This window comes from Oncorhynchus mykiss, chromosome 31 (assembly GCF_013265735.2).
Source record: "Oncorhynchus mykiss isolate Arlee chromosome 31, USDA_OmykA_1.1, whole genome shotgun sequence".
Classification (NCBI taxonomy): domain Eukaryota; kingdom Metazoa; phylum Chordata; class Actinopteri; order Salmoniformes; family Salmonidae; genus Oncorhynchus; species Oncorhynchus mykiss.
Genome location: NC_050571.1, coordinates 23,047,868 through 23,075,196, shown reverse-complemented (window position 1 = coordinate 23,075,196; position 27,329 = coordinate 23,047,868). Strand labels below are relative to the sequence as shown.

Sequence of the window (27,329 nt, the reverse complement as noted above, 5' to 3'; positions counted from 1 at the left end):
CAAATAGGCTACCTACAGTATTTAATTACTGGAAAACAGCATGAGTTCTACTATGGATATGGACAAATCAACATAGGTTTGACCTAATGATTTAACTTTATTTTAAATGAAGACAATAGTATTTTGATTCAGATTTTGAGGAACATGTAATCAAATCAAATACAATTGTATTTGTCACATGCGCCGAATACAACCGTGAAATACTTACTTACAAGCCCGTAACCAACAATGAGGTTTTAAGAAAAATAAGTGTTAAGTAAAAAAATAAATAACAAATAATTAAAGAGCTGCAGTAAAATAACAGTAGCGAGACTATATACAGGGGGGCATCGGTACAGAGTCAATGTGCCTGGGGCACCGGTTAGTCAAGGTAATTGAGGTAATATGTATATGTAGGTAGAGTTAAAGTGACTATGCATTGATAATAAAGAGAGAGAGAAGCAGCAGCGTAAAAGAGGGAGGGAGGGGGAGAATGCAAATAGTCTGGGTAGCCATTTGATTACCTGTTCAGGAGTCTTATGACTTGGGGGTAGAAGCTGTTAAGAAGCCTTTTGGACCTAGATTTGGCGCTCCGGTACCGCTTGCCGTGCAGTCTATGACTAGGTTGGCTGGAGTCTTTGACCATTTTTAGGGCCTTCCTCTGACACCGCCTGGTATAGAGGTCCTGAATGGCAGGAAGCTTGGCCCCAGTGATGTACTTGAAGCTCTCAAACTGCTCCAATACAGCCCCGTCAGTGAGAATGGGGGCGTGCTCGGTCCTCCTTTTCCTGTAGTCTACAATCATCTCCTTTGTCTTGATCACGTTTGCTGACGACACAACACGGCCAGGCTGTCGCATCATTGACAGTGATCAAGCCTACCACTGTTGTGTCATCTGCAAACTTAATGATGGTGTTGGAGTCGTGCCTGGGCATGCAGTCATGAGTGAACAGGGAGTACAGGAGGGGACTGAGCATGTACCCCTGAGGGGCCCCGCGTGTTAAGGATCAGCATGGCCGACGTGCTGTTACCTAACCATACCATCTGGGGGTGGCCCGTCAGGAAGTCCAGGATCCAGTAGCAGAGGGATGTGTTTAGTCCCAGGGTCCTTAGCTTAGTGATGAGCTTTGAGGTCACTATGGCGTTGAACACTGAGCTGTAGTCAATGAATAGCATTCTCACATAGGTGTTCCTTTTGTTAAAGTGGGAAAGAGCAGTGTGGAGTGCAATAGAGATTGCATCATCTGTGGATCTGTTGGGGCGGTATGCAAATTGGAGTGGATCTAGAGTTTCTGGGATAATGTTGTTGATGTGAGTCATGACTAGCCTTTTAAAGCACGTCATGGCTACAGTTGTGAGTGCTACGGGTCGGTAGTCATTTAGGCAGGTTACCTTAGTGTTCTTGGCCACAGGGACTATGGTGGTCTGCTTGAAACATGTCGGTATTACAGACTCAGTCAGGGAGAGGTTGAAAATATCAGTGAAGACACTTGCCAGTTGGTCAGCGCATTCTTGGAGTGCACGTCCTGGTAATCTGTCTGGCCCTGCGGCCTTGTTAATCCGTCTGGCCCATCTCATCCGGTGCCATTTTTCATTATCCATAATGTTAGTGTCAATTATGAAAAAGCTGACAAAACAAAACATTGTGGCCTCCAGAAAACACCAAGTCAGTTAGTATGAGCAGCACATACTGCCAGAATATATAGTCACTGTAATAGTATGAGCAGCACATACTGCCAGGAGATAGTTACTGTAATAGTATGAGCAGCACATAATGCCAGGAGATTGTTACTGTAATAGTATATGAGCAGCACATACTGCCAGGAGATTGTTACTGTAATAGTATGAGCAGCACATACTGCCAGGAGATAGTTACTGTAATAGTATGAGCAGCACATACTGCGAGGAGGTAGAGTTACTGCCAGGAGGTAGAGTTACTGCCAGGAGCTAGAGTTACTGCCAGGAGATAGAGTTACTGTATTACTATTACTAGTATTAGACTATTATCTACTTCTAGTATTTTACTCTGTATGACAAACACATATTATCCCCCCTCCAGGTGCGGCAACCCAACCAGTTACTCACAGTGGTTAGACAGGCACAAGCATGTGTTTCTATCTGTAATATCATTAACATTCACTTAGTAATACAGTAAGTTTTTATAATACAGTTGCAGTCCTGAGAGACTGTATCAAATACATCTGGGAAAAAAACATGCAGCAGACCATGGCTTAACTTCACTTGTCACCAACACCTTAGTCACAGATGTAGGATCTTAATGTCTTTTCTTGCTGAAATGCTACTTGTAGTGAATGCAAGGTTTAAAAAGGCTTCTACAGTTTATAATTTCCACTTTAAAATGTCAGACTTGATTTACCCTAAAAAACTGTATAAACCCCTAATAACGGCCACATAATTATTAACATTTCCTTTTGATGCAGTATTATTTTCCTGCTGTAGCAAACTGGCTCAAATGAAGATCCTATATATGTAATTGATCTGAACAGGAAAGATGATGAATCGCAGCAAAGTGGTTAGTCTGTGTTCAAACTTTCTCACAACACTAGCTTCTTGTACTGCCAAATGTCTTAGATGGGTGCATTTTTCATTGCTAAACCATTTCCCGAAAAAGTGAGTAGAAAAAGGAATGATGATACTGTACATGTGGTGTACTCTGATATAACTGACAGATGCCATAAATCACGCCACGAGACGTTCACACAAATGTGTCCTAAACAATGTCTAATGGAACAGTCTTCTCACAACTGCTTGAGCTGATAATAATTTGCTAGCCGAGCCCCAGGGGACATGCGTTTATCAATGGATATTTTGGCAGCTTTGTTAGGCACATTACTATAGCGAATCAGCACCACATGGTGTTGTTGTTGTCTCTTGTACATTCTTCAATAGGTTTCAGCTTATCAGGAGCACATCAACATGAGCTGAATAAACACACTGCCTATGAAAGCAGTCTCTAGTCTAGAGAATATGTTTCCTACACATGTTTCAAATCAAATCAAATTGTTTTATGTCACATGCTTCGTAAACAAAAGGTGTAGACTAACAGTGACATGGTTACTTCCGGGTCCTTCCCAACAATGCAGAGAAATAGTAGAAAAATAGGAAAATAATAGCACAAGGAATAAATACACAATGAGAGAACAGCTTATGACTTGGCTGGCTGAAGTCTTTTTACGGCCTTCCTCTGACATCGTCTATTATTTAGGTCCTGGATGGCAGGAAGCTTGGCCCCAGTGATGTACTGGGCTGTGCGCACTACCCTCTGCAGCGCCTTGCGATTGGATGCCAAGCAGTTGCCACACCAAGCGTTGATGCAGCCAATCAAGATGCTCTCAATGGTGCCGCTGTATGACTTTTTTCAGGATCTGAGGGCCCATGCCGATCCTGAGGGAGAAGAGGCATTGTCGTGGCCTCTTGAAGACTGTGTTGATGTGTGTGGACCATGATAGCTCCTTAGTGATGTGGACACCGAGGAACTTGAAGCTCTCGACCTGTGGTCCACGATCAGCTCCTTTGACTTGCTGAGAGGTTGTTGTCCTGGCACCACACTGCCAGGTCTCTGACCTGCTCCTTGTAGGCTGTCTCATTGGCATCGGTGATCAGGCCTATCGCCGTCGTGTCATCGGCAAACTTAATCCAGTTGCAGAGGTGGATATTTCATCCCAGGGTCCTTAACTTAATGATGAGCTTGGAGGGCACTATGGTGTTGAACGCTTAACTATAGCCAATGAACAGCATTCTCACGTAGGTATTCCTTTTGTCCAGGTGGGAAAGCGCAGTTTGGAGTGCAATAGAGATTGCATCATCTGTCGATCTGTTGGGCTGTTATGCGAGTTGGAGTGGGTCCAGGGTGTCTGGATTGGTGGTGTTGAGCCATGAACAGCCTTTCAAAGCACTTCATGGCTACAGATGTGTGTGCTAACAAGCAATCGTAATTTAGGCAGGTTAAGTGGGTGTTCTTGGTCACAGGGACTATGGTGGTCTGCTTGAAACATGTAGCTATTGCAGACTGGGTCAGGGAGAGGTTGAAAATGTCAGTGAAGACACTTGCCAGTTGGTCAGTGCATGCTCTGAGTACGCGTCCTGGTAATCCGTCTGGCCCTGTTGCCTTGTTTAACCTCTTTGAAGGTTTTACTCACATTGGCTACGGAGAGGAGGATTACATAGTCGTCCAGAACAGCTGGTGTTCTCATGCATAGTTCAGTGTTGCTAGCCTCTAAGCAAGCATTGTAGGTATTTAGCTCGTCTGATAGGCTTGTGTCACTGGACAGCTCGCGGCTGGGTTTCCCTTTGTAATCCATGATAATTTGCAAGCCGTGCCACATGTTTTCTACTGTTCACATGATTCTGGAAAGCCATTGCAAGAGCATACTGTATTTATGATACCAACTATTTCTAATACCCGCCATGTATACAATTATGTATGTCATCCAGTCAAAAAAGATGACCAGGTCGAGAGGGCAATGGGTCTATTTGTAAGTGCCCAAGTGCTCTTGTCATTTAAGATCTATGTTCTGTATAATGCTATTTTTTTTATAGAAACCTTTCCTCCTAATAGGAATCCTGTCACAGGATATCACATGAATACAGTGAGAAGGCAAGCAGATACAAAAGCAGGGAAAGATGATTCCCGAGGAGGAAGCCTCTGGTTACTGCAGAGCTGACCAAAGTGCATGTCCTTCCCCAAGCACTGTAGTCTGAATCCCAAATGGCACTCTTTTCACTACATAGTGCACAGAGCCCTATAGGCCCTGGTCAAAAGCAGTACATTATGTAGGTCAGTGGTTCTCAGCTCTGGGACACCCATCCGTTCCATGTATTTGAATTATTCCAGAGCTAGCACACCTGATTCAACTTGTCAACTAATCATCAAGTGCTTGACTAGGTGAATCAGGTGAGCTAGTTCAGCGCTACTGTAGAACAACATGATGAAATGTCTGGGGAGGGGTTGGAGAACCACTGATGTAGTGAATAGGAAGTCATTTTGGACCCAGCCTTAGACTACCCATAGCATCACCATCCCTCACGCTACCCTATGTGTGTATGACACCTAATCACTCCTGTATGTGTGCCAACACTTGAATGAATGAAAGAATGATGAATGTACCTATTCATTTAAGAGTAATGTGTTCATGGATGGCGTGTACTGTCCTTACCTCTCACTGTTGCTGATATTTACTTCCTCCATCACAGGCATCGGGCCCCCGGAACTTAGATTCATGTACCCATCAATGCCAAAACTCCCTATGAAACAAGGAGAAATAGAGGTTACTCAGGCAGTTAGGATTCATTATGACCTTATAGATATGCCCCGAAAATGACTCACTATACCACATTTTGTAAGGCTGTCAGCAGCGATTTATTGTTTGACAACTGCCCAGATTTTGAACCTATGATTTAGATGATTTAGGAGACCAGGGAAAATAAAATGGTGTTCTTTAAATATTGATCAAAAAATAGAAATGAAAATATGCCTCTAAACACTCTACAATAACATATCCACTAACAGCGTGAGGATTAAATCAATAGATGCAACAACATTACAGGTAGAACAGACTTGAATTTACTGACTGTGATTAACATGAATGTGCCACTTCATATTCATGAAGCCAATGACAAATGATTGTGCTTCATTGTTTAAATGCATGCAAGAATAGTGTAGCAGATATTGAATTGTGTTTTCACTTGCCATGGTCATATGAGCTATTAGTTGTATTACTGGTTGGGTCACATAATCCCATTTTGTTCAAGAAATTCATTGTATTCGCGTGTCCTTTTGGGATGCATGAATACAATAGGCTGCCACGGGGGCTATGCAGCAGTCCTGCAACACAAGCAACAGTAGGAGGTAGTTGTTAAAAATGCGGAGAAGACACTTCATTTCTGTTTTTTCACCCTTAGTGGAGTGAACAGATAAATGCATATCTGTACCGTCAATGATATGATCTCCATGTATTACAATATCAGGAATTCCCTTTTGGAAAATGGACAAGGAAAATGTCCAGATGACTTGTCACAGGGTTGCACATTGACCGCATTGACCGTGGCTGCATCTGGTCACTTGGGCCTGGTCCTGTACAGTGTGCAAATATATCCCTATGAATGTATTTACAAAATATGAATATTTTTATTACACAGAGTATTTCCATACAATGTCGTCAGAAGGATTACCTCTAGAGTAATAATATATGTGTGTGTAATTTCTCTGAATTTCATGTGATCGTGTCAGTTTGATTTCTAAAAACATGATTCAAATCTAATTTATACAAGGTCCCGTGTAGCCCATTTGCAAGGCCAGGGTTGTGGGTTTGATTCCCACTGGGGACTGGTACGAGAAAAATAAGTATGAAAATGTACATTCTCACTACTGACTGTCTGCTAAATGACTAAACAGTAATGTAAAAATGACATAGTTCACATTGTGGTTGATTGGTGCTATTGTAGTTCTACTGTACATACAGTTGAAGTCGAAAGTAAACATACACCGTAACTCTGTTTTTCACAATTCCTGACATTTAATCCTAGTAAAAATGCCATGTCTTAGGTCAGTTAGGATCACTACTTTAATTAATAACATAACGGTCACACCCTGACCTAACCAAACAAATAGAATCAAAAGGATCTCTAAGGTCAGGGTGTGACAAATAATGTTAAATGTCAGAACAATCAGCGCGAATGATTTATTTCAGCCTTAATTTCTTTCATCACATTCCCAGTGGGTCAGAAGTTTACATACACTCAATTAGTATTTGGTAGCATTGCCTTTAAATTGTTTAACTTGGGTCATACGTTTCGGGTAGCCTTCCACAAGATTCCCACAATAAGTTGGGTGAATTTTGGCCCTTTCCTCCTGACAGAGCTGGTGTAACTGAGTCAGGTTTGTAGGCCTCATTGCTCACACACGCTTTTTCAGTTCTGCCCACAACTTTCTATAGAGCTGAGGTCAAAACTTTATGATGGCCAATGCAATACCTTGACTTTAAAACTGATCCTGTGATCTTAAGATGACCCCTTCTCATTCATACGGAAACAATTGTTACAGTTGTTTATGAATGAAGCACGGACGTAAGGTTTAACTAGAACTGTCAACCGATGACACCTTTACACCTTGAGAGCTGACCTGATTGGTTCTCCTCTGAGCCCAGAGGCAGCGGCCAGGTCTCTGATATGTGTTATTTGGTTTAGAATGAAGTGATTTGTAGCCGTCAGCAATAAACACCTGGCTCCACACACAAACACATCAGTTAGCATCACTGGGCCTTTGTCTTTCAGCACGAAAATTGACATCTCTGATGTGCTGAAATATGCACCTGGGAAAGGCAATATTTACAAGGAAACACATTTTCATTTATTTTATTTTATTTCACCTTCATTTAACCAGGTAGGCCAGTTGAGAACAAGCTCTCATTTACAACTGCGACCTGGCCAAGGTAAAGCAAAGTAGTGCGACAAAAACAACAACACAGTTACACATAAACAAAAGTACAGTCAATAACACAATAGAAAAGTCTATGTACAGTGTGTGCAAATGTAGAAGAGTCAATAAATAGGCCCTAAAGGTGAAAATAATTACAATTTAGTATTAACACTGGAGTGATAGATGTGCAGATGATGATGTGCTATACTGAGGCTATTGGCTTTCTCAAAGGGACGGTATGGGCAGGTATAGCGTCATTCAACCCTCTAGGTGGAGAGACTGTGCAGCGGGGGTCCCTGACTCCATATCCTCCAGACAGAGTGGTCACAGGTGGTCTTTCTCCAGACACAGACAGACACACTACACACACATACAGTATATGTTACAAACACATACGCTGCACACACAAACGTTGCACATGTACACACAATCACACATACACCACACATGTGCTCCATTCACTCCATTCAAAAGTCCTGCCACAGAACCAGCTCAATACACATGTATAAACAACAGTCAGCACACTGAAACTGTGTCAGCAGCACTGACTGGCTGTATAGAGTCTGGACTGGCTGCATGGAGTCTGGACTGGCTGCATGGAGTCTGGACTGGCTGCATGGAGTCTGGACTGGCTGCATGGAGTCTGGACTGGCTGCATGGAGTCTGGACTGGCTGCATGGAGTCTGGACTGGCTGCATGGAGTCTGGACTGGCTGCATGGAGTCTGGACTGGCTGCATGGAGTCTGGACTGTATCAATTTGGGAAAGAAAAGGTACACCAGACAGGGTATTGTCTACAGTTGCGTCATAGAACAATCTGCCCTTGTTTTCATTAAACACATATTTTGTCACTTTCAATACCTTTTACGGAATGTGTTTATTTCTCTTCTATTTTAATAAGTGAAAAACATTCCCTATGAGCCTGACAAATTTCACGTGCTTTGAGATCCTGTGATGTTTTAATGTGTTCTTCCCTTTTCTTTACAATTAAAACATCTGACAGAGTGAGCCTTGCAGCATTCCTTGACTTCATTACCAGTCTGTCTGAATAGCTGTCAACTGTGTTTGCTAACACAGTGTGCCCAAGCTTTGTTTCTCTGCTCACATTAATCATTTTAGAAATGAAATGATGTACACCAATTTCATACATGATACCGTAGGTATAATTGGAACTTCTGAGTGGTGAGGTGTCAAACTGCTTAATTACTTATCCTATAATATGCCGTAACCAGATATCAAAAGGAATGTCTTTCATTTGAAGATGAAGACAAATTAAATACTAACACCCTTTTATTTCAATCACCCATTCTCTTTACAATTACACAGTTCAAACTCTAATGTGTTTTGTAGATAATGTCTGTCTCATCTGCTCTTCCATCTCACCATATCTTCAGTCTTTAAAACGTTCCAGACTAACATACAGAGCATTCGGAAAGTATTCAGACCTTTCCCACATTTTGTTACATTACAGCCTTATTCTAAAATGGATTAAATAGTTCCCCCCCCCCCCCCCCCCTCATCAATCTACACACAATAACCCATAAATGATAAATCAAAAACAGGTCATTAGAAATTTTAGAAAATGGAAATATCACATTTACATAAGTATTCAGACCCTTTACTCAGTACGCTACAAGCTTGGCACACCTGTATTTGGGGAATTTCTCCCATTCTTCTCTGCAGATCCTCTCATGCTCTGTCAGGTTGGATAGGGAGAATCGGTGCACAGCTATTTTTAGGTCTCTCCAGAGATGTTTGATCAGGTTCAAGTCTGGGCTCTGGCTGGGCCACTCAAGGACATTCAGAGATTTGTCGCGAAGCCACTCCTGTATTGTCTTGGCTGTGTGCTTAGGGTCGTTATCCTGTTGGAAGGTGAACCGTCACACCAGTCTGATGTCCTGATCACTCTGGAGCAGGTTTCCATCAAGGATCCCTCTGTACTTTGCTTTGTTCATCTTTACCTCCAATCCTAACTAGTCTCCCAGTCCCTGCCACCACAATACTTCACTGTAGGGGTGGGGCAAGGTTTCCTCCAGACGTGACGCTTGGCATTCAGGCCAAAGAGTTCAATCTTGGTTTCATCAGACCAGGTGCCTTTTGGCAACCTCCAAGCAGGCTCTCATTGCCTTTTACTGAGGAGTGGAACTCTGGAGTTCTGTCAGAGCGGCCATCAGGTTCTTGGTCACCTCCCTGACCAAGGCCCTTCTCCCCCGATTGCTCAGTTTGGCCAGGCAGTTAGCTCTAGAAATAGTCTTGGTGGACCCAAACTTCGTCCATTTAAGAATGATGGAGGCCACTGTGTTCTTGGGGACATTCAATGCTGCAGAATGTTTTTGGTACCCTTCCCCAGATCTGTGTTTCGACCCAATCCTGTCCCAGAGCTCTACGGACAATTCCTTCGAACTCATGGCTTGGTTTTTGCTCTGACATGCACTGTCAACTGTGGGACATTATATAGATATGTGTGTGCCTTTCCAAATCATGTCCAATCATTTGAATTTACCACAGATGGACCTCATCAAGGATGATCAATGGAAACAGGATGCACCTGAGCTCAATTTCGAGTCGCATAGCAAAGGGTCTGAATACTTATGTGAATAAGGTTTTTATAACAATTTAATCCATTTTAGAATTAGGTTGTAACGTAACAAAATGTAGAAAAATTCTAGGGGTCTGAATAATTGTAATTTGTTAAAGTTATTTTAGCCAAAAGCCATATATACATGAAATCTTACAAGTAAGGATGTGCCTCTGTAGTCTCATCTGAGTGCAACTCTGTTAGTTGATGCTGGAAACAAGATCATCATTACTGAGTTTCCAGAATGCAGCCAATGTTTGTCATGTGTGAGAGTTAAGAGTCTGACTGTGGAGGGACACCCTGCCTGTTGTGAAGGGACACCCTGCCATCTGGCTCAGGTTTCCCCTGTTGGTCCAGAGCTCATTAATCCCCCATCCTAATCAAGGAACATGACCTCTGACCTCTTACCAGACTCACATTTGCCACATATTTCCAAATCATTGGCTGCTTCCTGTTCCTGAACTAAGGTTTTACCCAGACAGTGTATTCATTCAATCACTATTAACAATTTTCTGATGTATGTTTTATACTTTTCACTTACCATGATATAATGATATTTTATATATTACTACTCAACAAATTGAAGACATTTTCCTTTCAACTTTTCCCTAATTTAACTGTGGACTAATGCACCGAGGGAACCATATGTGTCAGGTAGAAAGAAGCCAGCCTGTTACTGTTGGGGGTGGGGGATGCCGCATGCCATAAAAGCAGCATCAGCCTCAAGGAAACTTTCTCATTATACTGAATACTACACACACTCTCCCTGATGGATTTCCAATTTCATTTAAATGCTAATTTGGGTTTAATGATGGTTTTGGGGCTCCTAATGCTCTTACTTGTGCTCCTCCTGACATCATATTTACTGAGTTCTCCTGCACGGCACCAACGCTCTCTCTGCTCTGGGCATGTGGATGCAGCCGAGTATTAAAATAGCAATTTGCCAAACCATTAATAATGCACATCATGTGGATACAGTGTGCAGCCATGCCTCCAGAGTATCTCTTTATCTCCCAAAACATACATTACTTCCTATAAGTATAGAACAACTATTTAAAATGAATTAGGAGAGTTTAATGATTGATTATGGAGTCAGTAGGCTAATTAACAATCCACTCATATCATTGGGAGAGATTACAGAGAGAAGTTTCTGCTGTGACTGACTATCTTAAACCCCTCTCGGGTTGTTTATCAGCATGATATTGATTCAATATAATAGAAGTCATTCGATGATATTTCATAGACTTTTTCCCCTCGAATGTAAATGACAGAACGGTTCAGAGCACCAAAAAGAGTTCGGGAGATTCTATGAAACAGAAAGAAGCTGAACTTTAGCAGGTATAAATACAACACCTGAGATGATTGTCAAACCATTCACTAAAGCAAACACTCAGATTGAAGTGATCCCCAAATGTTCAAAATAGCAATAAACTGTAGCAGTGTGTTTCAACAGTATTACTTAGAGCTGCTAATATTAGAGAATGACTCTTCTGTTGATAGAATACCAGCTGCAGGAGTAGGACCAATAAAAACACTGGACTTTACAGAAGTGCCTTGAGAGGAATAAATTCATTGTAGGCCTTAATATTCTGACTCAGAGCCTTTTAAAATTCTATGGCCAAAGATATAAAAGTCTAACTGCACCTATTGGCTCGAGGGCAGATTGTGACAACCTGGCTGAAGACACTTTAGAGTGGTGTTAGAAATGTGGCTATTGTTGGAGGGATGTAACAACTAAAGTGGTCCCATTCAGTACTTAGTACCCTCTCATTCCATCTCCTATAAGGTATGCTCATTGCCATGACTATTGAAAAGCCACACGTTCAATGCAGAAGTATAATTGAAAAACACACACACTTCAAAGTGAAGCACCCTCAGCACTATAGTAACACAGCATAGGCCCATTTATTGTCTGTATCAAAGTGGAAGAAATCCAAAGAAAAGTTACATAAAAAAACACAAATATTTATTTTTTAAACAAATGAAAAAATGAAGGCCTAAAGGCCCCGGGGATGGGTTTCAACTAAGCTAACATATGGAATTGTTTTCAGATGGAACATTTTACGACCCCTGTAGATATAAAAGATATATATTAAAAAATGATTGATGAAACATTGAATTTTGCCATACTGCTATTAGCCCATAGAAACACAGTGAATAACGGACTCACACATGGAAAAACAGATAGTCCAAAAATAAATGAAAAGGAAGTACGTTTTGAAGTGCCTGCATTATATCTGAGAGATATAAGAAAGTTAGAAAAAAAGAAGAAAAAAAATATTGTGGAATTACCCGTATACCTTCACTTCATTCATTTTTCAGTCTGGTACCAGGTTACCTTCAGACCACAGGAGGTTGGTGACACCTTAATTGGGGAGAACAGGCTCATCGTAATGGCTGGAGCGAAAGAGGTGGAATGGTATCCCAGGTGTTTGATACAATTCCATTTGCTCCGTTCCAGCCATTATTACGGGCCGTTCTCCCCTCAGCAGCCTCTTCTGCTTCAGACCAGGCCTCTGACACTTGTGGCGGTTGTAGAGTGAAACAGAGAACACCATGGTGTTCGTGAGAGTACCATCTTTCCATAGCCCATACCATTTGGACGCTACAGACGTTTTCATGAGAAGATGGATATTTCGGGGATGTCTCCAGGCCTAATAAACACCACTGTAGCTCTGCCACCTTCCACAGCAGATACAGAAGGCCGACATGGACGGACGCGGTGGACTGACAAAAAACCCCAGATCTCTAGCTTAAACAGATGGATTTTGATGGGTATTGTTGTATTATGCTAATTACATTTCCTCTGGGTCACGGACATTGGCGGTAGTGGGTTTTAGAACAGCGAGGTAGTGCTAAAGTTACTTATCGTCAGGGTTTGTATTGGGCCTCCCATCTGGAATGCAGTATCTTTATGGGTAAGTCTAAAATCCCTATAGGTCCCTCTCATGTCTACGTTTTTAATACCGCCACAGACATAAACAGTAATAACCTCAGTAACGTTCCCAGTAGAGTAGATGGGATTCCTGTATAACTGTTTGAGTGCTGTTGACTTGTACTTTCACAAAGACCATAAAAGGGTGTATATGCAAGAACCTTTACTAATATGGCCTACAATATCATTATAATGTGCTGCTGATCGAGGTGGCCTTACAGTAACACGTTAAAAAGAGTACAGGGGCAACTTCACAGACCTGCTCACCAATAGATGGGAGGGAGAATGCCTTGTAAAGGAACGTATATTTAACCACAAGCTGACTGCTTCACCTCCGAACAATACAACCTCCTGTCTCACACTGATTTGAATGGTTTACATATTTTTACAACCTAACACGCCCTACAATTTTACGATTCACTAAGAAACAGTCTGGGTTCCCTCCTCTGTATTCAAGACCTCTGAGCAAAGTCCAAAGTCTTCCAGAATGTCCATCATTTCCTATTCAGTCCCGTCGGCCATACATTGGCAATATTCTAATGATTTCAAAGCGAGCAAATCATTATTGTTGTCCCTGACTGTGAAGAATAAAGCTATCCGAGGCATAGTCAACAACAAAAAATGATCAACTTCCCTCAAGGGTTAAGCATATTTAATAATGATGAATGCTGTCAGAGCATCGTAAGAGCCTGTACATTAAAGGTATAAAAAGGCTTTATCGAGTATAGGATTACTAAAAGCCCAACCTGGCATCCTGAAATGGGAAAGATACCACTTTGTTTATCCCATCATACTTTATGGCCCATTGCATCAGTAATAATCATTCAACATTGACAAACATAAAGGTAGCCCCTATGCTGCCTGATATGATATTACTGGGCCATATACACAAGTATAATGACGACCATTACACTGATTAGCATAACATAAAAAGTAACAAATAAGAGTTGTAGGGTCTATTACTTGACAATTACACGGTCCTTGATATAAACGGCTCCAAATAATAGGGAAACGGGTGACGGCAACAGAAACGTCATATAATTCATGTTCATGTACACTGTCGGGTTGCCAGTTTGACGTAGACATGTTGACAAGTATGTGAAATCCCTTGATCCTGAGACCCAAACAGTTATGTAGGCTACACTAACAGCCAAATAAATGTGTATTTCTAACCTAACTGTATAGAGCACAAAGCCATATAATAAAGAAATTGGGGGCAAAGATGAATGAGTCGGTTTATTGGTGCCATAATCCTGGTGACATTATGCAAGCAATACAAGTGTTGCATGACTGTGTGGCTGGCTTATGAACCTGATTAAAGACAAATGACTAAAACGGGAGATTCATGTGACTGTCTGTCCAAATGTCATGTAGTGTGCAGTTATGAATGCACTAATAATCCCGAGACTATAAATACCTCCTTTGGAAAGTGTTGGAAACTTGGAACAATGAACCAATGAGGCTCTGGCCCATTGGTCTGTGCCAGCCGGTTTAACATGGAGAAGCAGGAACTGGGAACGTTTCTAGATATCAGGATAGCGATTACCCACCTCGGACTGGAAGAATACTTTTTCTTTAACAAGCCGGACACAAAGGATTTACTTCAGACACCCGCCAAGGCCCTCATCCCCGTCATTCGCGGGAGAAAGAGACGGAGATATCGGGGACATACTGTAGGTCGGGGTACCTTGTAAGGATCTGACGGCGAGTGGGTAATCTGCCTTTACCATCAGTCCTATTAGCCAACGTACAATCACATAAAATAGACGAACTACGATCACATACAGTATACCTACCAACGGGACATTAAAAACTGTAATATCTTATGTTTCACAGAGTCGTGGCTGAACGACGACATGAATAACATACAGCTGGCGGGTTTTACACTGCATCAGCAGGAGAGAACAGTAGCCTCTGGTAAGACAAGGAGTGGTGGTCTGTGTATATTTGTAAACAACAGCTGGTGCACGACATCTAATAGTAAGAAAGTCTCGAGGTTTAGTGACGATGGCGGAGAGAGCTAAACGTTCAAAAGTGTGGTTACGCTTCACCAGAGTAGATGCTGACAATGCTTGTTGCCACAAGTGCAATACGACTTTTGCTTGTAAGGGCGGAAACACGAGCAATTTGTCCAAACATCTATGGAAAGTGCATCATGTACAGGCAGAGAAATGCACAGTTTTCGACTCCCTAGCTTGTAGTTCATCTCTCGTTGCCCGATCTTTTGCAGGAAAATGTTGCTTATTTCATTTTTTTTATATTTCCCTCACCACAATAGAGTCTATAATAGTGATTTGTCCAAACATTGCTATTTATTTTGCTGTAAATAATTGTTTATTTTATTTATTTTACATTTCAGAAAATAAAGCAATGTTAATTCTGTTCTTAATTTAACAAAAATAATCGATAAGAATACTGTTAAAGTACTGGATCGATAAGCAGTATCGGTTATGAGTAGTAATACCATTCAAATCTTAACGATACCCATCCCTAGTCGTGAAGAGGGCACGACAAAGCCTATTCCCCCTTAGGAGACTGAAAAGATTTGGCATGGGTCCTCAGATCCTCAAAAAGTTCTACAGCTGCACCATCGAGAGCATGGTTGCATCACTTCCTGGTATGGCAACTGCTCAGCTTTTGACCTCTATACCAGGCAGTGTCAGAGGAAGACCCTAAAAAGTGTCAGACTCCAGCCACCCTAGTCATATACTGTTCTCTCTGCTACCACACGGCATACCGGAGATCCAAATCTAGGTCCAAAAGGTTTCTTAACAGCTTCTACCCTCAAGCCGTAAGACTCCTGAACAGCTGGACAAATGGTTACTCAGACTATTTGCATTGCCCCCCTCTCCCCTTTTTTACGCTGCTGCTACTCAGAGTTTATTATCTGTGCATAGTCACTTTAACTCTACCTACATGTACATATTATCTCAATTACCTCGACTAACATTCAGTTCCTGTTCGGTTAGAATTAAACATTAACCTAAAAACAAATGTGTTAGTATAAATTTTCCTATCTTTATACTGGGGGTGAATGTGAACCTTTATGGACAACATTTCAAATGGATGAATAGAACATTTATGGAAAATATGTTTTCTGGTCTATGTCTGTCAAAAATGTGCAGTATTTGACCATAAAACTGACTAAAGAACAGGGAAAGCTCAACCGGAGGATCAGAGCCTTTCAAACACAGACACAGGTGGTCTGAATAGTGAATTGTATGACTCAGCCGATGTCAAGCAGCGTCACCATTCACACCAAAGCCTCTAAAAACAGTGGCTTAAACAAATCAATAATAGCAGCTGGCATCAGTGTCATTCCCATTGGCAGCATGCTGAGGCTCTTTGAGCTTCATAAAATGAAACAAGTTTGCTATTGATTTGAAATTTACACACTTCCTGTAATAGAATGTTTTCTCTTTCCCCTTAACCTTTTTTTTGCTAATCAAAAACCGAATAGAAAAATGAATGGTACATACTGCAAACCTTTCTCATGGGAAAAACATCATTCTTAAAAAGAACATGAGCACATGATAAAGATATTGGGAGCTTTCGGTATTTAACATGTTTTATGTGTCGGGAGGATGTAGGGAGGATCCACCACCATCTAGGTCCAGTAAGGAGCTGTCCAGACAACTCTGTTGCATTGATCACTTTGAAAACAAGCAACATTCTTCACAATATTAAAAAATAATACGAATAAATGAAAGATTTCCCCAAGAAACACAATAACATGACAGGAATTCCCGCAGAACTGACCAAAATAAAGAGCTGGCCTATATCAACATTATATCCTACGATTAAAGACAACACTCTGGGATCTTAAGCAAAGCAAATTCATAACATATGAATGTTTGCAGCATTGAATGTCCCCAAGAACACAGTGGCCTCCATCATTCTTAAATGGAAGAAGTTTGGAATCACCAAGACTCTTCCTAGAGCTGGCTGCCCGGCCAAACTGAGCAATCAGGAGGGCCTTGATCAGGGAGGTGACCAAGAACCCGATGGTCACTCTGACAGAACTCTAGAGTACCTCTGTGTAGTTGGGAGAATCTTCCAGAAGGACAATCATCTCTGCAGCACTCCACCTATCAGGCCTTTATGGTAGAGTGGCCAGATGGAAGCCACTCCTCAGTAAAAGGCACATGACAGCCCGCTTGGAGTTTGCCAAAAGGTACCTACAGACTTTCAGATCAAGAGAAACAATATTCTCTGGTCTGAAGTAACCAAGATTGAACTCTTTGGCCTGAATGCCAAGAGTCACATCTGACGGAAACTTGGCATCATCCCTACAGTCAACCATGGTGGTGGCAGCATTATGCTGTGGGGATGTTCTTCAGTGTCTGGGACTGAAAGAGTAGTCAGGATCGAGGCAAAGATGAATGGAGCAAATTACAGAGGGATCCTTGATGAAAACCTGCTCCAAAGAGCTCAGGACCTCAGACTGGGGCGAAGGTTCACCTTCCAACAGAACAACGACCCTAAGCACACAGCCAAGACAACGCATGAGTGGATATGGGACAAGTCTCTGAATGTCCTTGAGTGGCCCAGTCAGAGCCCGGACTTGAACATCTCTGGAGAGACCTCAAAATAGCTGTGCAGCGACGCTCCCTATCCAACCTGACAGAGCTTGAGAGGTACCGCAGAGAAGAATGGGAGAAACGTCCCAAATACAGGTGTGCCAAGCTTGTAGCGTCATACCCAAGAAGAATCGAGGCTGTAATCACTGCCAAAGGTTCTTCAACAAAGTACTGAGTAAAGGGTCTGAATACTTATGTAAATATGAAATTTCAGTTTTAAATTTGTATTAATTTGCCCAAAAAATCTCATGTCCTGTTTTTGCTTTGTCATTATGGGGTATTGTGTAGATTGATGAGGAAAATACATTTTTGAATAAGGTTGTAACGTAACAAAATGTTGAAAAAGTCAAGGGGTCTGAATACTTTCCTAATGCACTATAACTGTAAACAACACTAGACTCCACTAAACTCTTGATGGGAACTGAAATTGGACATATATCATCCTGAATCAGACTAGAGTGAAAATTTGATCTCACAATAAAGTCCCATAACCTTTGTACAGTAAGCTAGGGTGCATATTTGTGATATTACTGATGCAACTCACAGGGGAGAATGCTGCGGAGTGAAATTCAGTTGAAGAGTCCAGGGAGGACAGAGCTATGTGTATTTATAGCATAGTTCAGATGTCATGGGGTTGAGGACAGAGTGGCAGGCATCTCATCCTGGGGTAATAAACTAGCATGATTGCTCACTTGCTTTGCATTAAGAGTAAACACAGCTCACAGTTTGCAGTCTGGTTGTCATGGACTTCTGTCAAATCCGATGTTGCAAGGCCAAGGAATTCTGCCTCCACTCTACTCTGCTCCACGCCTCCTGTGCAAATTTATACAAACCATCCCACTGAGCAGAGTAGAGAGGAGAAGGTTGTGATGGATTATAGAAAGAGGTACTCTGCCTCTGTCTGCTGTGTATGAAGCCCTGTCTCTTCCATCCGGGGTCTAAGAAAACTTGGGAGACTTGTCCTGGCCAGTAAATGAATGGTTTGGAGTCTGGACGGAGGGGGGAAAAAAAATATATAACATATATATATATATATATATATATATAGAGAGAGAGAGAGAGAGAGAGAGAGAGAGAGAGACGGGAATATTGAGAGGGGAGAGAGAGATGAGAGATAGAGAGAGAGACAGAGAGAGACAGATGAGAGAGAGAGAGAGAGAGAGAGAGAGAGAGAGAGAGATGGGAAGTGTCAGTGGTGGGGAGAGACAGGGAGAGAGAGAGAGAGATGGGAAGTGTCAGTGGTGGGGAGAGACAGGGAGAGAGAGAGAGATGGGAAGTGTCAGTGGTGGGGAGAGAGAGGGAGCGACAGAGAGAGAGAGATGGGAAGTGTCAGTGGTGGGTAGAGAGAGGGAGAGAGAGCGAGAGAGAGACTGAGAGCAGCTGCTGTTGCTACAGCTTTGTGCCAGACATTTCCTTGAAAACTTCAGCTCATATTTCGCCATGCAAAATGTTTTCACACTCGGTGTAGTTAATTCTATTGCACATATCATTAACTACACTGAGTGTAAAAGAAGGTGTATTAAAACTAATGTATGACTGGTCTCCTAACCACAAGCTTCTGAAGTATAAAAATATCTGTTAACGCTCTGGTACAACTTTTCATTGAAGGATTGCCAATACTGTTCAATTGCTGATGTTCTACAGTGAATAAATAATGTGTTTACTTAATGTAGAGCAACTTTCTTCAACTCAAATAAACTGAAGATAGGGGAAAAGATAAGAGCCATTTGTTTGCGTGAATACATCACTGGCTAAGTTTATGTTGACATTCCTTGACGTCAGTATAAGAGCAGGTGCTGTAGCAACAAAGCTAATTCATGAAGGCAGTGATGTGTATAACAAAATTCAGATACGGATCCTTAAAACTCTGCCATCCCTGTGGCATGTTATCCCATGGCATGCTATCCCTGTGGCATGTTATCCCATGGCATGCTATCCCTGTGGCATGCTATCCCCGTGGCATGTTGTTCCTGTGGCATGCTATCACTGCGGCATGTTATCCCATGGCATGCTATCTTCGTGGCATGCTGTTCCTGTGGCATGCTGTTCCCGTGGCATGCTATCCCCGTTGCATGCTATCCCGTGGCATGCTATCCCGTGGCATGCTATCCCGTGGCATCCTATTCCCGTGGCATGCTATCCCCGTGGCATGCTATCCCCGTGACATGCTATCCCCGTGGCATGATATCCCGTGGAATGCTATCCCATGTATTTAGCTCCAGCTCTAGTGCTCCCATTGGCACATATCTCTCTCTTTCTTATGAACTTCACCAAATGTACATTTTCATTCCGGAACAGTGGACAAATTGATCTGGCACATAACATAAGGAACGCTTTAACATTTCAGACAAACCTATAAACTGGAGAATTGTTCAGTAAAGTCTCGCTCAAACAGAGCGCAATAGATTTCAAGAGAGGAGAGCGAGTCACCCAAGTTTATGCAGAACCAGGCTCTGGGAGTCTATTGGCCAGGCTCTGGGAGTCTATGGGCCAGGCTCGTGGATTCTATGGGCGAGGCTCTCAGAGTCTATGGGCCAGGCTCTGAGAGTCTATGGGCCAGGCTCGTGGAGTCTATGGGCCATGCTCTGGGAGTCTATGGGCCAGGCTCGCGGAGTCTATGGGCTAGGCTCTGAGAGTCTTTGGGCCAGGCTCTGAGAGTCTATGGGCCAGGCTCTGCGAGTCTATGGGCAAGGCTCTGAGAGTCTATGGGCCAGGCTCAGGGAGTCTATGGGCCAGGCTCGTGTAGTCTATGGGCCATGCTCTGGGAGTCTATGGGCCAGGCTCGCGGAGTCTATGGGACAGGCTGTGCGAGTCTTTAGGCCAGGCTCTGAGAGTCTATGGGCCAGGCTCTGGGAGTCTATGGGCAAGGCACTGGGTGTTTCTGCAGGGCCTGGCTCTGTGAGACTATTCTGGGCCAGGCCCTGGGAGTCTATGCAGGGCCAGGCTCTGGGAGTCTATGCAGGGCCAGGCTCTGTGAGTCGATTCAGGGCCAGGCTCTGTGAGACTATTCAGGGCCAGGCTCTGGGTGTTTATGCATGACTCTGGGAGTCTATGCAGGGCCAGGCTCTGAAAGTCTATTCAGGGCCAGGCTCTGGGAGTCTATGCAGGGCCAGGCTCTGGGAGTCTATGCAGGGCCAGGCTCTGAAAGTCTATTCAGGGCCAGGCTCTGGGAGTCTATGTAGGGCCAGGCTCTGGGAGTCTATGCAGGGCCAGGCTCTGAAAGTCTATGCAGGGCCAGGCTCTGGGTGTTTACGCAGGGTTCTGTGAGTCTATTCAGGGCCTGGCTCTTGGGAATACATGCGGAATTACAAGTACTTTGGTTCCTGAGTGTCTGAGGCTGACAGTTTGTTTTCTATCTACTGGGTGTCTGAGACTTACAGTTTGTTATCTATCTACTGGATGTCTGAGGCTGACAGTTTGTTTTCTATCTACTGGGTGTCTGAGACTTACAGTTTGTTATCTATCTACTGGATGTCTGAGGCTGACAGTTTGTTTTCTATCTACTGGGTGTCTGAGACTTACAGTTTGTTATCTATCTACTGGATGTCTGAGGCTGACAGTTTGTTTTCTATCTACTGGGTGTCTGAGACTTACAGTTTGTTATCTATCTACTGGATGTCTGAGGCTGACAGTTTGTTATCTATCTACTGGGTGTCTGAGACTTACAGTTTGTTATCTATCTACTGGATGTCTGAGGCTGACAGTTTGTTATCTATCTACTGGGTGTCTGAGGCTGACAGTTTGTTTTCTATCTACTGGGTGTCTGAGACTGACAGTTTGTTTTCTATCTACTGGGTATATGAGGCTGACAGTTTGTTATCTATATACTGGGTGTCTGAGACTGACAGTTTGTTTTCTATCTACTGGGTATCTGAGACTGACAGTTTGTTTTCTATCTACTGGGTATATGAGGCTGACAGTTTGTTATCTATCTACTGGATGTCTGAGGCTGACAGTTTGTTTTCTATCTACTGGGTGTCTGAGACTGACAGTTTGTTTTCTATCTACTGGGTATCTGAGACTGACAGTTTGTTTTCTATATACTGGGTGTCTGAGGCTGACAGTTTGTTTTCTATCTACTGGGTATCTGAGACTGACAGTTTGTTTTCTATCTACTGGGTGTCTGAGGCTGACAGTTTGTTTTCTATCTACTGGGTGTCTGAGACTGACAGTTTGTTTTCTATCTACTGGGTATATGAGGCTGACAGTTTGTTATCTATATACTGGGTGTCTGAGACTGACAGTTTGTTTTCTATCTACTGGGTATATGAGGCTGACAGTTTGTTTAAATATATACTGGGTGTCTGAGGTTGACAGTTTGTTTTCTATCTACTGGGTGTCTGAGACTGACAGTTTGTTTTCTATCTACTGGGTATATGAGGCTGACAGTTTGTTTAAATATATACTGGGTGTCTGAGGTTGACAGTTTGTTTTCTATCTACTGGGTGTCTGAGACTGACAGTTTGTTTTCTATCTACTGGGTATATGAGGCTGACAGTTTGTTTAAATATATACTGGGTGTCTGAGGTTGACAGTTTGTTTTCTATCTACTAGGTGTCTGAGACTTACAGTTTGTTTTCTATCTACTGGGTATCTGAGGCTGACAGTTTGTTTAAATATATACTGGGTGTCTGAGGCTGACAGTTTGTTTAAATATATACTGGGTATCTGAGGCTGACAGTTTGTTTAAATATATACTGGGTATCTGAGGCTGACAGTTTGTTTAAATATATACTGGGTGTCTGAGGCTGACAGTTTGTTTAAATATATACTGGGTATCTGAGGCTGACAGTTTGTTTAAATATATACTGGGTGTCTGAGGCTGACAGTTTGTTTAAATATATACTGGGTGTCTGAGACTTACAGTTTGTTTTATATCTACTGGGTGTCTGAGGCTGACAGTTTGTTATCTATCTACTGGATGTCTGAGGCTGACAGTTTGTTATCTATATACTGGGTGTCTGAGGCTGACAGTTTGTTTTCTATCTACTTGGTGTCTCTGATTGACAGTTTGTTTTCTATCTACTGGGTGTCTGAGGCTGACAGTTTGTTATCTATATACTGGGTGTCTGAGGCTGACAGTTTGTTTTCTATCTACTGGCTGTCTGAGGCTGACAATTTGTTTTTTATCTACTGGGTGTCTGAGGCTGACAATTTGTTTTCTATCTACTTGGTGTCTGAGGCTGACAGTTTGTTATCTATCTACTGGCTGTCTGAGGCTGACAATTTGTTATCTATATACTGGGTGTCTGAGGCTGACAGTTTGTTATCTATCTACTGGATGTCTGAGGCTGACAGTTTGTTATCTATATACTGGGTGTCTGAGGCTGACAGTTTGTTTTCTATCTACTGGCTGTCTGAGGCTGACAATTTGTTTTCTATCTACTGGGTGTCTGAGGCTGACAGTTTGTTTGAGGCTGACAAATATGTCCACCATTCCAACCCCAAATGTCTAGAAGAAATAGATTATTCGCAGTAACATATTATTTACAGTAATATATTATTTACAGTAACATATTATTTGCAGTAACATTATTTACAGTAACATACTATTTACAGCAACATATTATTTGCAGTAACATTATTTACAGTAACATACTATTTACAGTAACATATTATTTGCAGTAACATTATTTACAGTAACATACTATTTACAATAACATATTATTTGCAGTAACATAATATTTACAGTAACATATTATTTTGGAACTCTGAAGGTTAGAAGGTTCTAATGACAAAAACACAAGGAAGTATTACCCTCATTACAGTCTACACCTGCTCACTCAGGTGTACTGTGATGGTTAAGTGACATCATTATATTTATGTGTGACAAGCATTACTTAGAGGTGTCATACAGGACTTGTTTTATGTCAACATGGCCCCAATTCATGATTTTCATTCATAACATTTAGAGTGGAACTCAACTCTCTATCATAGCATATCATTTATTTATATGTAAATATAAATATTATGTTAATTCAGTGTGTGTGTGTGTGTGTGTGTGTGTGTGTGTGTGTGTGTGTGTGTGTGTGTGTGTGTGTGTGTGTGTGTGTGTGTGTGTGTGTGTGCCAGCATATCTGTTTTGTGAAAACATCTCTAAAAATAGGATGTTCATAATGAGGACAGTGCCTGTGGTGATCCACTACTTACTTGCTTGTCTGAGTTTTAGAAATCCTCACAAAAAAAAAAGATTCTCTCCACCCAGGGCAAATACAAGAGATGGAATCAAAAAAGATTCTCTCCACCCAGGGCAAATACAAGAGATGGAATCAAAAAAGATTCTCTCCACCCAGGGCAAATACAAGAGATGGAATCAAAAAAGATTCTCTCCACCCAGGGCAAATACAAGAGATGGAATCAAAAAAGGGAAGCACTCAGGGAAAGTACAGCACTGCCATAACGGAATGAAAATAATAATAATAATTATCTGTTTATTCCTCTATGCCCGATTTTGAAACATTTGTTCCACAATGATGCAAATGATATAACTTAATCAATTACTGACTATGTTTACTGAGGATTAACAAAAGGGACTATTACAGTATGCAAGCTGAATAGCTACTTTCCCCTCTTGTGGTTTTCCTACAAAATGTGATTGGGTCTCAGTCAGGACATCCTCTATTCTCATAAATGACCCACAACTAACAAATTATTTTAAAACTGTTTTCACAAGCTTTATGGACTATTTGAAATACTTTGTGAAAACTAGTTTTCTTTTTTAAATGTTTTCCAGTCCCTCAGTAATCTTATGATAATTGTTTCATTCACACAGTCAGTCGAGGCTCAGTTCAGTAATTATAACCGATAGTAGGAACACTTGCAATAAAAAATGCATAGCAACACCTTGTAAATAAGAATTTGTTCTTAATAACTGACTTGCCTAGTTAAATAAAGGTTAAAAAAAAATATTACCCAGCAAATCTGTCTACAATACTGAGGTTGGACCAACAGGAGAAATGGTGAGAAACCGCAGAGACAAAAACATGTCTAATTGTTCTCTCACTGTTCATCTCTGGGGTCAGCACAAATTGTCTAGAATTAGCAACTGGGGTGAAACAAAGTCTTATATTCAGCTTTCATGTTCCGCACGTCACACTGATAACGGTATTCAGGAGCCCGAGAGTAATTGTGGAAGAAATGGCAATGCAGAAAGTCATTAAACAAGGTATTATTTTTACGAACTAAGTATAAGGACAGGAATCCCGTGCTGTACTTCCTCTGCCGAATCCATGAACTGACTTCTACAAAGTGAACATGCGGAGTAGACCTCTACCTATCAAAAATACATTTGATAAAGTTTGATGTCTACACTGAGTCCTGTAATTGAATAGAGAGAAATCTCCCTTTCTCCTCAGCTCAACTCATGGGACAAGAGTCTTGGCTGTGTACGGGCCATGAGACAGACAGAGAGCTTCAGATTATATAGAACTTCCCAGGGAGTTCTGGGACTGGCAGTAAAGTGTACATTCAAATGGAAGCTATAAGAGAGTTTGTTTTCATGTCTAACCTTCAGCTCCACAGAGTTCTAATGTGATGTGAAAGTGGAGACTATTGACCCTTCAACAAGGCCCTCTCCATTCCGTGCCATTAATCAGGACACATCCTCTCACTAGTATCTACCATGCCCATCGCATGGCACCGTCACCACCTTATTGACTGGCCCCTGGATTGTTGCGTAAGCTCACTTTGACCAGGCAGACAGGCAGTCAGGCAGGCAGACAGGCAGATAGACAGACAGGAAGACAAGCAGTAAGGTAGACAGGAGGACAGATAGACAGACAAACAGACAGACAGATAGACAGACAAACAGACGGGTGGGCGGACAGACGGGAAGCTCACAATGGAGCAGAGATTAACACCCTTCTAGTCGTCCCAGCTAATCATCAGCACACACTCGCCTTGCCTTGACCCCTGGCTCTCAGTCTCAGCTTTATACACCTCTGATCGCTGTCTGTCTCGGAGAATCAGCCAAACAGACATTACCACATGTGATCTATAACCCCTGCATCAACAGAAGCATAGCTGCTGTAGGTACTGATTACAATTCATAAACAGTGCCCGTAAGAATTCATAAACAGTGCCCAAAGATTTATTGTGGTTTATCAGAGGTGTACTCTTATGAAGCTTTTAGGCATAATACATTTGATTTGATGAGTCAGAGAGTGGAATTACTGCCCAGTGTAGCATATGACTGTCAGTCAACGGAAATACTGACTGAAAGTGAAGGATGATATAGGCCTGCATTACAGATAAATGCGGAACTAAACATAACAGGGTGTGTGGAAACAGTTGAATGATAATCAGGATGTTATCAGAGCCAGGTGAAGAGAAGCATGTCTTTGATCAAGGTACATTGGTTAGCCTTGATTGCTTTCACAAATAGACTGCATGGCTAGCGTACGTAATGTGTCAGTGTGCATAGTTAAATAAAGGTTCAATAATAAATAAATAAGAACGAGTCCACGTAAGTGTCAGATGTAACGTTACTGCCGTGTTCATATAAATACATTGAAAAACACACTAATAACAATGAGTTATTACATAGTACTGTAGGCAACATGTGGACAAAATGTGTGTAGTTAAATTAAGAGGGTTTGCTACCTTCTAAAATGTGACTGTTCTAATGATTTATTTTAGAGTAGCTATAGGCATGCAGTGCTGTTTCATCTTCTTCAACATAGATAGTTTCCAATACTCCTTGTATACATTTGGTCTGAGTTTTTAATAACTATGATACGTTGATGGTCATATGTAACAGCAGTCCATAATCCATAACCCATCCATATTTGTGCTATCTACACTACAACACCTTATGACAGTGCTGGGGGCCATCTCCGATATACAGTAGCTCTCACAACACATGTATGAAAAGCTGGGGCCATACCACAGCATGATTCCTAAACAAATCAATACATTGATTTACAACTTTAAGAGAATGGCAATTTCATAATTAGAGTGTAAAAGTTGGGGACAACAGCAAATAGTAACTGCCCTGTCCTCCTTCTTAGAATAAACTTTCATAATAATGTGTGTAAAGGCGTCAATAATACACACTTTATACAATACAAATATGACTTAAGCTATTTCCACATAAAGGGGTAACTAATAAAGTACAATTATAATCGTACAGTACACTTACCATGTCCTGGTGGAGACGCCGGGTTCCAAAACCATGGTACGACGCTATATCCCCATGAGAGAAATCACATTTTCGACTTGTATCAAAACACAGTTAAGAAGTGAACAGTTTTTTTGTGACTACAATTTCAGAGATGTTCCCTGCTGACATTCACAAAACGAAAAAGTTGTCCATGTATCCTGAGCGCAGTGGGAAGTATGAGCGCAAATGTGAATGGCTGGACGGTTTCGTACGCGTGGGGCACCTCGCGCTGTTCTGTGGATGTAATGCTTGGAAAGCGAGACCTCGGTATTCCCAGCAAATTGCACCTTCAAGTCCCTCCTCTTTCGCTTGGTCTTTATTGAGGAGGTAAAATCGTCTCGGTTTAAATGTGTTTGATGCAGGTATGGCAGGCTATAAATGGTGGTGAGTGACCTTCATTGTAAATTGAATTGCTTGAACATGTGGATTTGCAAGGCAGATTCCCCGAGTAAATTGCTCTGTCATATCACTTTTTTTCTGATGATTTTGTATCTCTTAATGTTCAATAGGTTAGGCCTACCATTAATCACTGTGATATGGACTGTTGGAAAAACAACCATTATGTAAGATTTAACTAAGAATATGTATTCTCAAAATAGAACAGCCTTTGGCAAGATATTGTTTATTTACAGTACCAGTCAAAAGTTTGGACACATCTAC

At 41.8% G+C, this 27,329-nt stretch overlaps 1 protein-coding gene across 2 annotated transcripts in view; it reads right to left on the bottom strand.

The window, feature by feature from the left end:
- htr4 (5-hydroxytryptamine receptor 4) overlaps positions 1-26,927 on the bottom strand; it is a 90,636-nt gene extending 63,709 nt beyond the window's left edge. The window contains exons 1-2 of one of the 2 annotated variants that reach the window (XM_036970202.1): positions 26,649-26,927; positions 5,157-5,244 (exon numbers count right to left, since the gene is read on the bottom strand). In XM_036970202.1, coding sequence (XP_036826097.1) covers positions 5,157-5,221 — 65 coding nt within the window. In that variant the 5' untranslated portion in view covers positions 5,222-5,244; positions 26,649-26,927. The remainder of the gene's footprint in view (positions 1-5,156; positions 5,245-26,648) is intronic. The other variant, XM_021583604.2, reaches the window with a different exon arrangement.
- Positions 26,928-27,329: the final 402 nt, after the last annotated feature.